Source organism: Scyliorhinus canicula, chromosome 2, assembly GCF_902713615.1.
Source record: "Scyliorhinus canicula chromosome 2, sScyCan1.1, whole genome shotgun sequence".
NCBI classification, from domain to species: Eukaryota; Metazoa; Chordata; class Chondrichthyes; order Carcharhiniformes; family Scyliorhinidae; genus Scyliorhinus; species Scyliorhinus canicula.
Genome location: NC_052147.1, coordinates 59,579,321 through 59,593,397, shown reverse-complemented (window position 1 = coordinate 59,593,397; position 14,077 = coordinate 59,579,321). Strand labels below are relative to the sequence as shown.

The window sequence follows — 14,077 nt, the reverse complement described above, 5'->3', positions numbered from 1 at the left end:
AGTTGCTTCACAGCTCCAGAGTTCCAGGTTCGATTCCCGGCTGGGTCACTGTCTTGTGCGGAGTCTGCACGTTCTCCCAGTGTCTGCGTGGGTTTCCTCCGGGTGCTGCGGTTTCCTTCCCTTCCACAGTCCAAAGATGTGCGGGTTAGGTGGATTGGCCATGCTAAATTGCCCTTAGTGCCCAAAAAGGTTAAGTGGGGGTCACTGGGTTACGGGGATAAGGTAGATACGTGGGCTTGAGTAGGGTGCTCTTTGTAAGGGCTGGTGCAGACTTGATGAGCCGAATGGCCTCCTTCTGCACTGTAAATTCTATGATCAGACAAATGGCAAAAAGCATTTAACTGAAAAGATATGCATGATGATAAAAATATCAAATCTAATTATTCACTAAAGAGTATGTATGTAGAAGTGCAGCAGGAAATTATATTGGGGTGGATCCAGTTGGCAGTAGTAATTGCCCAGTAAATAAATCCATTGCACAATGGGTAATGCATTTGCTCACCCTTCCCAAATGGAACCAAACCATATTGGGACATTGTTCCACAGCCTCTGCTACCACATACCAGTCATTCTCCCATTTAACACTGACTATTTTACCATAGGCCAATTTTATTTGACAGCTAAATGCATGCATCTTCTCCTGCCACCCCACTTCACCGTACAAATTCAAAGACAACTCCAGTGCCCTTCAGTTACACACAGCACAGAATTAAGAGCACGGGTCAGGGATTTTACTGGTCCATATGATTTAATACCACATTAAGTGGTGCAGTTATCCACCAACTCAACATTGTGAGCCACTCAGCCGTCATCAAGTACTTCACATATAATTCAGAGAACAATTTCACCTTAAAAAACAAAAAGGCAACATAAACAATGTAACTTATATAACAGATACACACACACACACAACAGATAGAAGGGTGATAAAACATGCGACAGGTGGCTCGTCATTATTACGCATGAGCTAATTCTGAACAATGAGGCTTCTATACTACTGGTACAAAAAATATCGCCAAAAACCAAAATCAAGTCATTACTATGGTGAAAAGTTGATTAAATTGTAATCAACCCAAAATTTGGCTTTATTAACAACTGGAATATTTGGAGTCTGATACAGCTTCCAACATAATATTGATTAACGTTTACAGTAAAGAAAGGTTACTTTAAAAGTTCTAATCCAGAAATGGGGATATAAATGAATTTCTACATTAGGTACCAAACATTTACAACCAGTACATTTTTTTTATTAATGTCCCATTTTATTCGTGTTACAACTTGTTTAAAGCTTATAGAAAATTGCAAGTTAATGTACGTGACACACCGAAACAGCAGCTGTACAATTGTGTACCTTGACTGCTGAAATGTAAAGAGAGATGCTTGCAACGTCGAACACGCAAGTGAAAGTTTTGGAGCAAGCAGCAAAAAAGATTGGTTGGGGCAAAATACATTTGAAGTGAAGGTTTACAGATTATGCAGAATTGAGGAGTCAATAGCAAACAGGCAAACATTTTTAGGCACCATCTGAAAATGTTAAGTGCGTTGGTACTCAAAAACTAAATTTTAAAAAACATGCTGGTGTGTCAGACTTATTGCATTTGATGGGGACACTTTGCTACATTTATAAAATTGAAAGTAATGCACATGTTTACAGGACAGCACCAATGCAAAAATGAAATTTTAGCTCTGACTGCAAATGGGAACACATGCATAAATATGCAATCAAATCTTTTATCCCAAGCTGGCAAAGGCAGTAAAAGTGCTTTAGAAGATTTATTTAGAAAAAAACCCACCATCAGTACTCTTGCAACATAGTTTTGGGAATGTTACAGGCAATGACTTTGGAAAAGAGGCAGCATTCTTGTTATGGAGTAACTAGGCACAATATTTTAGCTTTAAACAACATACTACAGATTCTGGAAATCTGATCTGACAAAAAAAGAACAAAAAGTGCTGTGAACACTCAACAAGCCAGGCAGCATCCATGGGAGAAAGGAAGAGTTAAATTTTCAGGTTGATGACCTTTCACTCTGCACAAATGCTGCCTAACCTGCGGAATGTTTACAGCGTTCCCTGTCCTGGTCTCAAGTTAACCACTGTTTTGCAACGTTGAACATTTTCCATTGTATAGTTAAGAGAAAAGTACAATATTAAAAATAAAATTATTTCCAGAGCTGAGAAAATAAACTATTCACATAGGGACATGAATTGAGATGGATTTTGTTCATTATTTCTTTCAAAGGGAAACCTAGGAAGCCAGATTTAAAAAAAATATACATGTACACACATTCACACACTCACCGACACATGTAAAAACGTCCACCCCTGATATACACCGTGCCGAAGAGATGAGAGGATGGTTTTATATTGCTACTTCCATTTTTGTTTTTTGAGAAGAAGGAGGAGGTGGAAAATTGAAAATGAATTGTTTTAAAGTCAAGCTGGCTGGAATAGAGCTTTCAACTGGAACTCAAAATGTAAAACCAGAGGTATTGAGATATTACTCTGGTGTTGCAGCTGAAGTAGTTATTATTAAATCGTAGCAATTTAATACATTGCTTAGATTTAAACATGACCTGTTCTTAATATTCTTTGAGGACGAGGTTTATATTTTCCCAAGCTACTTTATAATGCCAAGATGAAATTTATGGCTTTTTTATTTGTGGAAAGCTTTGTTTAAAAAATTTTATTGCTCATCAATAAACAAGATTTTAAATATGATAAACTTATATCAGTTGGATTAGAACAAGTGTGCACCATGGCATAATGAATTTAGTTTTTGAGATAAAGTTGTTACATATTATTTCAACACAATGACTGGTTAATCTTATTAAAACACCTACCTCACTAAAATGACTACTTTATACAAGAGTTTACACAACTCCACTTGCAGCATCAACAGTTCTAAGCATAACTTAGTTTAAAAGAGATGTGTTCATTTATTGACTAAATAACAAAATATGTACAGAAGTGCTTTCAGAAACCAAAATGATGTACAAATGACGACTCTAAATCAAGTAGGAAAAAAATCATATTTTGCACTGTGCAAAGTATTTTTACTTGTTGAAAGCACTTGGTGAACAGCTATACATTTGAATGAGATTTGCAAAAACAGAGCGAAGAAAACAGATTTCCACTTAATTTCCTTATAAGACCAGAAAAAAAGGCTTCCAAATTCACTGCAACTCATCAATTGAAAGCACTGATATGGAAATTAAAATTGAAGATCCAAACAATATTACTGACAAAAAAATTCAAGCCATTTTACATTTTGCATAACCTGTAATTTTGCAATGTCAATATAACATTTGCCATGTATTTGCCCCAATATTATATAGCAACACTTGACTATCATAATTCTAACTATGTCTTAGATGACCAATTTTGTTAAGATGTGTTTTGAGTTCATTCCCACGCCAATGTTTTGCATTTTCACTTAAATGTAATTTTAGGTAGAATATACAAACTATTTAAAGAAAGACCAAAATTTAAAACAGACCAACTGCAACATTGACATAGCTGCATTGTAGTGGTTTGTTGCTGTGCCAGCTACATTAACAGTACAATACTATCATTGATCAAACACATGATAGAGCAAATAACTGCACTTTTTGCGCAGTTAACTGCTGCTGCAGTTCTGTACATGCAGATTCATATAAGCCAATATGATCATACTGTACAATGTAAACAGTGCAGGACTGACAAAATATTCCAATTTCTACAGGAAGCAGACCATCCAACAGGACTTTTCTTAAATCTCTAGTCAGGTGAAACCAAATCCACCATTTGTTTCTAAACTTAAGTTACATTCCTTCTCCATTCTTCTTTGCTTTTTCATACATTTGTTGGATGTTATTACAAGACTGCACCCAGTTATTATCATGAAGCCCAATTTTACAGCCCGGTGAATCTTTTTCTGCCTGCCAACAGCACATCCAGTATGACCGTCCATAGGGTAAAATTTTGTAATAGGGTTTTGTGTGCCATCGACATTGTGACACATCCCCTTTTGAGTAATGCTTTTTGCACTGCTTGCATGGATCATCTTTGTATCGTGGGTCACAAACCCAGCGTGAATCTGTTGCTCTAATGTCATAGTTTTCTATAATGAACTTGAAATAATGGCACGTGCATTTCAGAGCTGCCAGAGTTTTGGTAGGGAGGAACATGAACATCTTCACCATAATGTGGTGCGGCAAAAAAGCCATGTACTGTCGAGGCTCAAGAAGCTGTTGGATTTTGAAACGGGTTTCTAGGAATTCATGAGATACTTGTCTTCTTAGAGGAAAGAGCTCAGTTAATGAAGGACATGTAGTTTTGAAAGATAAAAGAGAATTGCCCTGATTTGCTTCTAAGCAACTTCTTTCAAATGTTTTGCTTTTAACAGTCGCAATGTCATCCTTGCATTGTGCAACATCCTGGAGTTCCTCAGTAGTATTTTCATTTGAATCCAAGTTTTCCATATGGGACTGTTCAAGTGTGAAAAATAATTCTCCAGGAAGTGGTTCCTCACAAGGATTAGAATCTTCCCGATTAGATGTACATTCTGTTGCTCCATTCACTCTACTAACCAGATTCCCATCCACCATACAAGACACCAGCTCTTCAGCAAAAGTAAAGTCATTTGCATACTCATGCTTACCATTCCCTGGTAAAGTAAAGTTTGATACAAACTTATTGTCCGTTTCCCAACATAGGGATGGGGTAATACAGGACTCCACCAGCATCCCAACATCACTGCTGAAAACTTCTCTGGTACTGTTTGGCAATGATGTTGTTTCTTTGCAGGTTAATGAAGACTCCTTGTTAGAGAGATCCAAAACACCTGAAAGGTTAATAGCTTGAGATGGAACATGTGTAGCATCCTCCTGTGATTCAGTGCATGGTTTAGTACAGCTTGTGCTTATATGGCTGTATTGTTTGTTGTCCCCAATATTATCAGCTGGTTTGGATACCCCCATGGATGATGTAATGCCCGCAGCACTCTTGGTGCTTTGCTCTGATTGGTGCGGACTAGTCAGCAAAACCCTCCCCACCCCTCTACGAAAACTATTATTCCTGGACAAACTCTCTCCATTTCTATCATGCTGATTCTTCAAGCACTCTGATTCAAGCTTTGCTATAACTTCTATAACTCGGACATACTCACCCTGCAGTTTATTATTTTCAGTGGACTTTTTGTGGCTGAAACAAAACTCGGGTCCGATAGCAGAAATGGCTTCTGGTGATGGAGGCCCTCCCTTTGAATGCACAATACCTGCTATGTTAGCACTGGCATTTGTAAATGTTTTGCTACAGTCTGGGAGCAGAGAATTTGCCCTTTGTTCTAGAAAAGCCACCATTTCTGCCACAGACAGGGAGCTACTGTGACACAGTCCATCACCATTTTGTTTCTCATTATTTACAGATGAATTTTCCTCACTATTACTGGTTGTTGGGGGGTCAGCATGTAAACATCTTCTGTCAACATCCTTCACATTATCTTTTATTCTCATTGGTTGAATTTTTACTTTCTCTAGATCAGCAGATTTCCTTCTGCGTTTAGCCGTTATGACCTCAGTATCCCAGCTGCTTTTTATTTTCATGGAACCAGTCCTGTTATTGCACTGATGTGCTGCAAAGAAGGCTATTTTCTCCTTTGTGTTACCAGGTTTTATGACTGCCCAGATATCCAGTGGTGCCTCCCCTTCTTCCTGATGAATTGAAGGAGGCAGAATATTTTCAGACACATGTTTCTTTCTTCCTTTAAAGGCATGATTATCAGCTGGATTCCTCATATTGCACATTTTATTTTGAGAAATGAAACCAAAAGGTCTTGGACACCACAAGCTGATGTGTGATGCCACTGTACTAACTGTAATGGATTTACAGCATGACTGATTATTATAAGTGGATTGGCATCTTTCAACTCTTACAGTTGTATGCTGGCTGGAGCAAAGCTCCCCAAGTGCCTCTTGTCTTGATTCAAGAGATGCATCTTTCTTTTGAAGCTTTGGGTATGGCTTAAGGTGCATAATGATCAACCTGCAAACAAAGATGGAAAAGGTCACAGTATAGGTTAAAAAAAAAGTCTCATTTCTATTTATAGAAACAAAGAGATATTATGCTGAATTTTGCATACTATGTTCAGTACTTACCAAAAGGTATTTAAGCTAGTCTTGATGTGATGGAAGGTATATACCATTTTAACATATTATGCTAATTTGTGAAAAGTTTGGGAAATCAGAGCCCGTGGGCAACATACCCCAGAATTTTATTTTGTAGTGAATAGGTAATTTATTGAAGTGTGTGACTTCTTTAAATATTTTTGCAGAGCTGCACATGTGTGGTAAAAGTGGCTGACTTGTAATTACCTGCTTGAGAATTTTTCAGTGGCTGCACAACTTACAGGGAAAATATCCCTTGGTGCCTCCTTCTGTGCTGTACACTTCTACGGTTCTCTACAACTAACCTCTGCATACTTTACTCAGTGGTCATCACCCTTAACATTCAACACCACCGAGCATAACTACAACCCGATGTACGTATGAACGGAATGCAGGAGTAGGCCACTCGATCCTGCTTCGCCATTCAATAAGATCATGGCTAATCTAACCGTGACTCCATATAATAATAATAATCATCATCTTTATTGGTGTCACAAGTAGGCTTACTTTAACATTGCAATTAAGTTACTGTGAAAATCTCCTAGTCGCCACACTCCAGCAACTATCTGGGTACACAGAGGGAGAACTCAGAATATTCCTGCCTACCCTCGTTAACCTTTCACCCACTTGCCTATCCAGAACCTATCTATTTCGGCCTTAAAGATATTAAAAGACTGCCTCAACCACCTTTGGGGGAAGAGAATGCCAAGGACTTTCAACCCACAGAGAACTTTTCCCTGATCTCGGTCTTAAATGGGCAACCCTTTATTTTTAAACAGCAAGCCAACTTCTTTATTGTTTAAAATCACACTTATCCGCGAAATGTCAACAGCTTGCACAATCAGAAAGAAAATCTTGTCTTCACTCAAGAAGAAAATCAATGTGCTATTTCTGCAACAGACCCACCTCAACCCTTCAAAGCATACCGAGTTCATTAGCTAGCATCTGGTTGAGTAAACAATGGCATGCCGCATCTTTCCCCAAGTCTGGAGCCAACTGTCCCCCAAGAGGACAGCATTCTACTGTGATAGTAGGTCAAACAGCAAGATAATACATCATAGCACCTTTCACGTGAACTTCTCCATATTTCCCCCCCCCCCGGAAACATTCCTCTCTCAATTTGAACAGCACACCGCCAACCTCAAATTCTCGTATGATCCTGGAAGGAGACCGAAAAATATCTTTCTTCATCCCCACGTGGACCAGCTCTCAGCAGACATAAGGCACCATATTTGGTGTATTGGCAGCTCGTGAGACTTGGCAAAGCAGTTTTTTAGTTCTTAAGGGAGTTCAGTGACAAATCTAAAATAAGTACATTTCTTAAAAAATGCATTACCCAGGTTTTACATTTACTAGCTGGTAGTTACCACTGTAGAAATGTATAAGATCATGGCTAATCTAACCGGTTCCTGGATGCTAGACCAAACACAAGCAGCTAAATGTCAGTGATTGCACAACAATGCTGACTGGCACTGGGGAAATTATGTATTAAATTCCAACAAGCATATAAAAACACCATTCCAGAGAGTCAACAGGAAGAATTGAACTTGCGAAAGAGAAAATGTTGGAAAATCTCAGCAAGTCTGGCAGCATCTGTAGGGAGAGAAAAGAGCTAACGTTTCGAGTCCAGATGACCCTTTGTCAAAGCTGTAGGAAGGAGGATATTGTCTAAATCACGTGATGTGACCATCATTGGCATTTGTAGCCCACCCCTAAATGCTGTTGAACTGTGTGACTTGCTGGGCCATTTCAGAGGGCAGTTAACTATCAAGCATATTGCCAGACTACACAAGAGCAGCAGATTTCCTTTCCTAACGGATATTAATGAGCCAGATGGATTTTATGACAATCCAGGATGGTTTCATGGTCACCAGTAGTGAGATAGTTCTCACGATGTTCTCAATAATTAAGAGAGAGCATTTTCTGTAATTGTAACTGGGAGTCTCGTGTTACGTTATCTCCCAGATGCAGGAGTATGAGACATACCTATAGGCCATAGGGTTCACACTGGAAACAACAAAGCCATTTTCAAGAGCTGGACTAGACTGAGGTTCAAGATTTCCAAGACAATTAATCTCGGATTGTATCCAGTTCCAGCTGCTGCATGAACGCAGAAAAATAGTTAAGGCACGTGAACTATGTCGCTTGAAGGATAGTGTATGGAAGGAGATTTCTGTCTTGGGAATATCTCTGGTAAACGGGAGAGATGGATTTCACTTCAATCAAAATTATGCCAAACCCCTTACTAAAGAGGGTTAAATGGAGCAGTTGGGATTATTTAAACTTGTATGGGAAGGACATTTAAAGGTTTTATTGGGGATAGATTAGTAAAGATTGAAGCAAGAAAGACCAGTATAGGGTATATTGAGAAGAATACAGAAACCACAGTAGAGGCTAAAAAAACAGTGAAGGGCAATAAAAGTGTATACTTAGTGACAATGAACAGTAGATTGTTGTATATTTTTACGATACAAAAAGGGATAATGTCACAAAAGGATGTGGAAATCTCAAGATTAGAGATAATTAAGCCCACAGCTTTCCGGATGCAAATCACAAATCCCCAAAATAAAATGTGTGATATCAAGGTTAATGCTAATGGAAGAGCTACTGACATTAAGGGCATAAAAAAGATTTATCTAAATGATGGCAGAGTTAGCGCTAACTTTATAGATATATGGAATGCATTGGAAGGATAGAAAGAATAATCTAGGAAGGATGGCTCTTTATATTTAGTATTGATAAAGCACTTGGACTGATTGGAATTACCTACAAATGAGATGGAAGCCTTGTGGGCCAAATTAAATGACATTAAGATAAATAAGTCAATGATTGGAATGAAACAGGCCACTGGATCAATAAAAATGCACCAAAATAGGACACTCATTCGGGATGTAAATGAGAGAAATCGAACATATTTGTCCTCCAAGACTTCAATTTATCAGGAATAATCAGGACCGGAACAGGTATAATTGAAAAATGTGTTTCCGGATGTGAAGGTGAAATGTTCACATGATCCAAATTAGTAAGTAACCCACAATACAGGCAGTGATACTGAACATCTTGCTTTGTAATAACAGGCAATACCGGAGCAGGTTGGTTACAGTGACAGCGCATGTTGAAAATAGAAAATGGTGAAATTTAACATCCATCTTGCATTAGACAACAAAGCGGTTACAAGTTTACAAAGGGTCACCTGGACTCGAAACGTTAGTTCTTTACTCTCCCTACAGGTGCTGCCAGGCCTGTTGAGACTTTCCAGCATTTTCTTTTGGTGACAAGGTTACAAAACTATTTTCCAAAAGTTAACATAAATAGGAGCAGGAGAAGACCATACAGTCAGTTGAGCTGGCTTTGTCATTCAATAAGATTATGGTTCAATTTCACTTTCTGGCCTGCTCCCCATATCCCTGACAGATCAAAAACCTGTCTATCAGAAATGCTCGTAAAGGCAGAAACAGAAAGACAGAGAAGGCTTGGGCTGAAGCTGCAGCAGGAGACAGTATGGCGGCGTACCGGACCTCTGGTTTGTCGACCCAGCAGTCAATGGAGCAGCTGGTGCAAGTTATTCAGGAAGGCTTTGCTAAGCAGAAACGGGACTGCTTGGGCCCGATTAAAGAGTCGATTGAGTGGCTGGAGGATAGATTGGACACCCAAGATCGGGCAATCCAAAACGCAGAGAAGGCTCTGGCTGAGCAGGAGGAACATCAAACTGCAGTGGAGTTGGAGGTGGGGATGCTGAGAGACTAGCAGAAGAAGCTCCTGGAGAAGGTGGAGGACCTAGATAATAGGTCCCGCCGCCAGAACATGAGAATCGTTGGGTTCCCGGAGGGGTCCGAAGGAGCGGATGCTGGGACATACATCGCAGATATGTTTGAGAAGCCGCTGGGGGATGGGGCATTCTCCCGACCCTTGGGAGGTGGACAGGGCTCACAGAGCACTCGCGAGGAAGCCGCGAACAGGAGGACGACCCCCCCCCCCCCCCCCCCCCCCCAAACGCGGGCAATGGTAGTGAGATTCCACAGGTACTTGGATAAGGAGCGCATTCTACAGTGGACAGACACGGAGCTGTAAGTGGGACAACAGTATCCGGCGGGTCTAACAAGACCAGAGTGCGTAGGTGGCCAGGAGAACATAGAACAGTACAGCACAGAACAGGCCCTTCGGCCCTCAATGTTGTGCCGAGCAATGATCACCCTACTCAAACCCACGTATCCACCCTATACCCGTAACCCAACAACCCCCTCTTAACCTTACTTTTAGGACACTATGGGCAATTTAGCATGGCCAATCTACCTAAGAAGAGCAGGCTTTAACCAGATTAGGTCGATCCTTTTTGAGAAAATGGTGAAATTCGGACTGTTGTATCTGGACCATCTCTGGGTCACGTACGAGGAAGAGCACTTTTATTTCGAGTCGCCCAAGGACACACTGGACTTCATGAAAAGGAAAGGACTGGTGCTGGACTGAGAACTTTTGAACTTTGCTGCGTTCATGTTTTTTTTTCCTTTTTCTCTGTTCTTTAAAAAAAAGTTTATCGTTTTTCGTTTTGTGGAGGCTGTTTGTAATGCCTTCTATATTGATTTGGGACCAGTGGCAGAGCTGAGTGTGTTGAGGTTTTCATTTGCACTGTTGAGGGATGGAGGTGTGCTTGTTTAGATTTTGGTGTTTTTCTATCAGGCGATTGTGTGTGGATTGTTTGATGTTGAAGTATGTTTGCATTAGCGGGGGACGGGGGGGGAAGACAGAGAGGAGGTTGGCGGCGCAGGCCACCTGGATGCAGGCCAGTGGAGGCACAAAAAAGGGGGATGGCTGATCGGCGAAGGGAGGCGGCAATGAGCCCCCGCCAACTAGGCTGATCACCTGGAATGTTCGAAGGTTAATTGGGCCGGTCAAGAGGGCACGTGTGTTCGCGTATCTTAGGGGACTGAAGGCGGAAGTGGTAATGTTGCAGGAGACGCACCTTAGAGTTACTTACCAGATTAGATTGAGGAAAGGCTGGGTCAGTCAGGTCTTTCACTCGAGACTGGATTCAAAGACTAGAGGCGTTGCGATCCTGATCAAAAAGCGGGTGGTGTTTTGAGGCGGGTAGAATGGTTTTGGATGTGGGAAGTCGGTACATTATGGTCAGTGGGAAACTGGAGAGGGTGGAGGTGGTGTTAGTAAATGTGTATGTGCCAAATTGGGATGATGTGGAGATTATAAAGAGGATGCTGGGGAAGATACTGGACCTGGACTCGCACCCCAAGGTTGGTCATGGGAGGGGACTTCACCACAGTTATTGACCTCAGCTTGGACCGGTCAAGCTCAAAAACAGGCAGGGTGCCAACAATGGCAAAGGAACTAAAAGGGTTCATGAAGCAGATGGGGAGGGTGGATCCGTGGCGATTTGGGCAGCCGAGGGTGAAGGAGTTCTCCTTCTACTCACACATGCGTAAAGTGTACTCCCGGATCGATTTCTTCATTTTGAGCTGGGCCTTAGTGGCAGGGGTGGTGGACACGGGATACTCGGCGATCACAATCTCAGACCATGCTCTGCACTGGGTTGACCTGCAGGTTAGTAAAGACAGTAACCAGTGCCCGCACTGGAGTTTAGATGTGGGACTTTTGGCTGATGATGGGGTGTGCGAGCGGCTGAGGAAATATATTCAGAACTACCTAAAGGTCAACGACATGGGGGAAATTTCAGCAGCGATGGTCTGGGAAGCACTGAAGGCTGTGGTCAGAGGGGAGCTGATCTCGATACGGGCCCATAGAGAGAAGGTGGACAGGGCAGAGACGGACCGACTGGTTAAGAAGATACTACAGATCGATAGGAGGTATGCAGAGACCCCAGAGGCAGGGCGTTCAAGGGAATGGCAGAGGCTACAGGCGGAATTCGGCTTGTTAACCACAGGGAGGGCGGTGGAGCAGCCGAGAAAGGCGAGGGGGGGCGATCTAGGAGTAGGAGAGAAGGCCAGCAGAATGCTTGCACAGCAGCTTAGATAGAGAGAGGCAGCCAGGAAGATAGAGAAAGTAAATGACGGAGATGGGAACCTGGTTGGAGACTCAGCAGGGGTGAATAAGGCGTTTAGGCATTTCTACAGTAAACTGTATAGGTCGGAGACCCCTATGGTGCCGGAGGGGATGAAGCACTTCTTGGGGGCCTGAATTTCCCAAAGGTGGATGGGGAGCTGGTAGAAGGGCTGGGGGCCCCGATCGGGTTGGAAGAGATAGTGGAGGGTCTGAAGGCCATGCAGGCGGGTTAAGCCCCGGGGCCGGACGGGTACCCAGTGGAGCTTTATAAAACGTTCTCTGGGATATTGGGGCCGGTGTTCATGAGGATGTTCAATGAGGCAAGGGAAAGAGGGATGCTGTCCCCGATGATTTCACAGGCCACGATTTTGCTGATTCTGAAGCGGGACAAGAACCCGGAGCTGTGGGGGTCCTACAGGCCGATATCCTTGTTGAATGTGGACGCCAAACTGCGGGTCAAGACCTTGTCCTCCAGGATTGAGGATTGTGTTCCGGATGTTATTGGGGAGATTGTTAAGGGTCGGCAGTTGGTGGCCAATGTAAGAAGATTGTTAAATGTGATTGTGATGCCCCTGGAAGGTAGGGAGGTGGAGGTAGTGATCACAATGGATGCATTTGATCAGGTAGAATGGGATTATCTGTGGAAGGTACTGAGACGGTTCAGGTTTGGGCAGGGCTTTATTGACTGGGTCAGGTTGCTGCATCAGGTGCCTGTGGCAAGTGTACGGACAAATAGGACAACATCAGACTATTTTAGATTGCACCGGGGGACGAGACCTGGATGCCCCCTCTCCCCAGTGTTGTTCGCGCCAACTATAGAGCCATTGGCAATTGCTCGGAGAGCCTCAAGGGGCTGGCCCAAGGTGGGTGTGGAGTACAGAGTCTCGCTCTAGCAGACAATCTGCTTCTGTATGTATCGGACCCATTAGAGGGGATGGAAGAAATCCTGAGGATTCTAGGGGAATGTTGCCGGTTTTTGGGGTATAAGCTAAGTATGGGGAAAAGTTAGATGTTTGCGGTCTAGATGAGGGTACAGGAGAGGCGATTGGGGGAGCTGCCGTTTAGATTAGTCGGGAAGCTTTAGGTACCTCGGCATTGAAGTGGTGCGGGAATGGGACTGTCTGCAAAAATTAAATCTGGCCTGGCTAGTAGACCAAATGAAGGACGATTTTCGGAGATACGACGCGCTCCCGTTGTCATTAGCTGGGAGGGTGCAGACGGTGAAGATGACAGTCCTCCCGAGATTCCTGTTCGTGGTTCAATGTCTCCCCCATCTTTATTCTGTAGTTCTTTTTTTAAACGGGTCAACAAAGCGATCTCTGGCTTTGTTTGGGCAGGCAAGACCCCACGGTTAAGGAAGGTAATGCTTGAGCAGAGTTGGGGAGATGGCGTGCTGGCACTGCCAAATTTTAGTAACTATTACTGGGCGGCAAATATAGCCATGATCAGGAAGTGGGTGGTGGGGGAGGGGTCGACATGGGAGAGTATGGAGGTGGCTTCATGCAAAGGCACCAGTTTGGGAGAGTTGGTAACTGCGCCTCTTCCATTCCCGCCAGCACGGTAGTCCACCAGCCCCATGGTGGTGGCAGCCCAGAGAGTCTGGGGGCAATGGAGGAGACATGTGGGAGCAGAGGGTGCATTGGTCTGGTCCCCAATCTGTAATAATCACCGGTTTGTCACGGGAAGTATGGATGGGGGTTTTCGGATATGGCGGAGAGCAGGAATTGAGAGGATGGGGGATATGTTTATAGAGGGGAGCTTTCAGAGTATGAGGGTGCTGGAGGAGATGTTCGGGTTGCCGAGCGGAAACAAATTCAGCTATCAGCAGGTGCGGGACTTCCTACATAAACGGGTGTCAACCTTCCCGCTCCTACCGCTAAGGGAGATTCAGGATAGGGTAGTTTCCAGAGGGTGGGTCG

The 14,077-nt window shown here is 42.9% G+C and overlaps 1 protein-coding gene across 3 annotated transcripts in view; it reads right to left on the bottom strand.

Moving 5' to 3' along the window:
* Window positions 1–729: 729 nt before the first annotated feature.
* LOC119954287 (F-box only protein 34-like) overlaps window positions 730–14,077 on the bottom strand; it is a 57,678-nt gene continuing 44,330 nt past the window's right edge. For all 3 annotated transcript variants that reach the window (XM_038779384.1, XM_038779393.1, XM_038779403.1), the window contains exon 4: window positions 730–6,024. In XM_038779384.1, the coding sequence (XP_038635312.1) occupies window positions 3,804–6,014 (2,211 nt within the window). In that variant the 5' untranslated portion in view covers window positions 6,015–6,024 and the 3' untranslated portion in view covers window positions 730–3,803. The remainder of the gene's footprint in view (window positions 6,025–14,077) is intronic.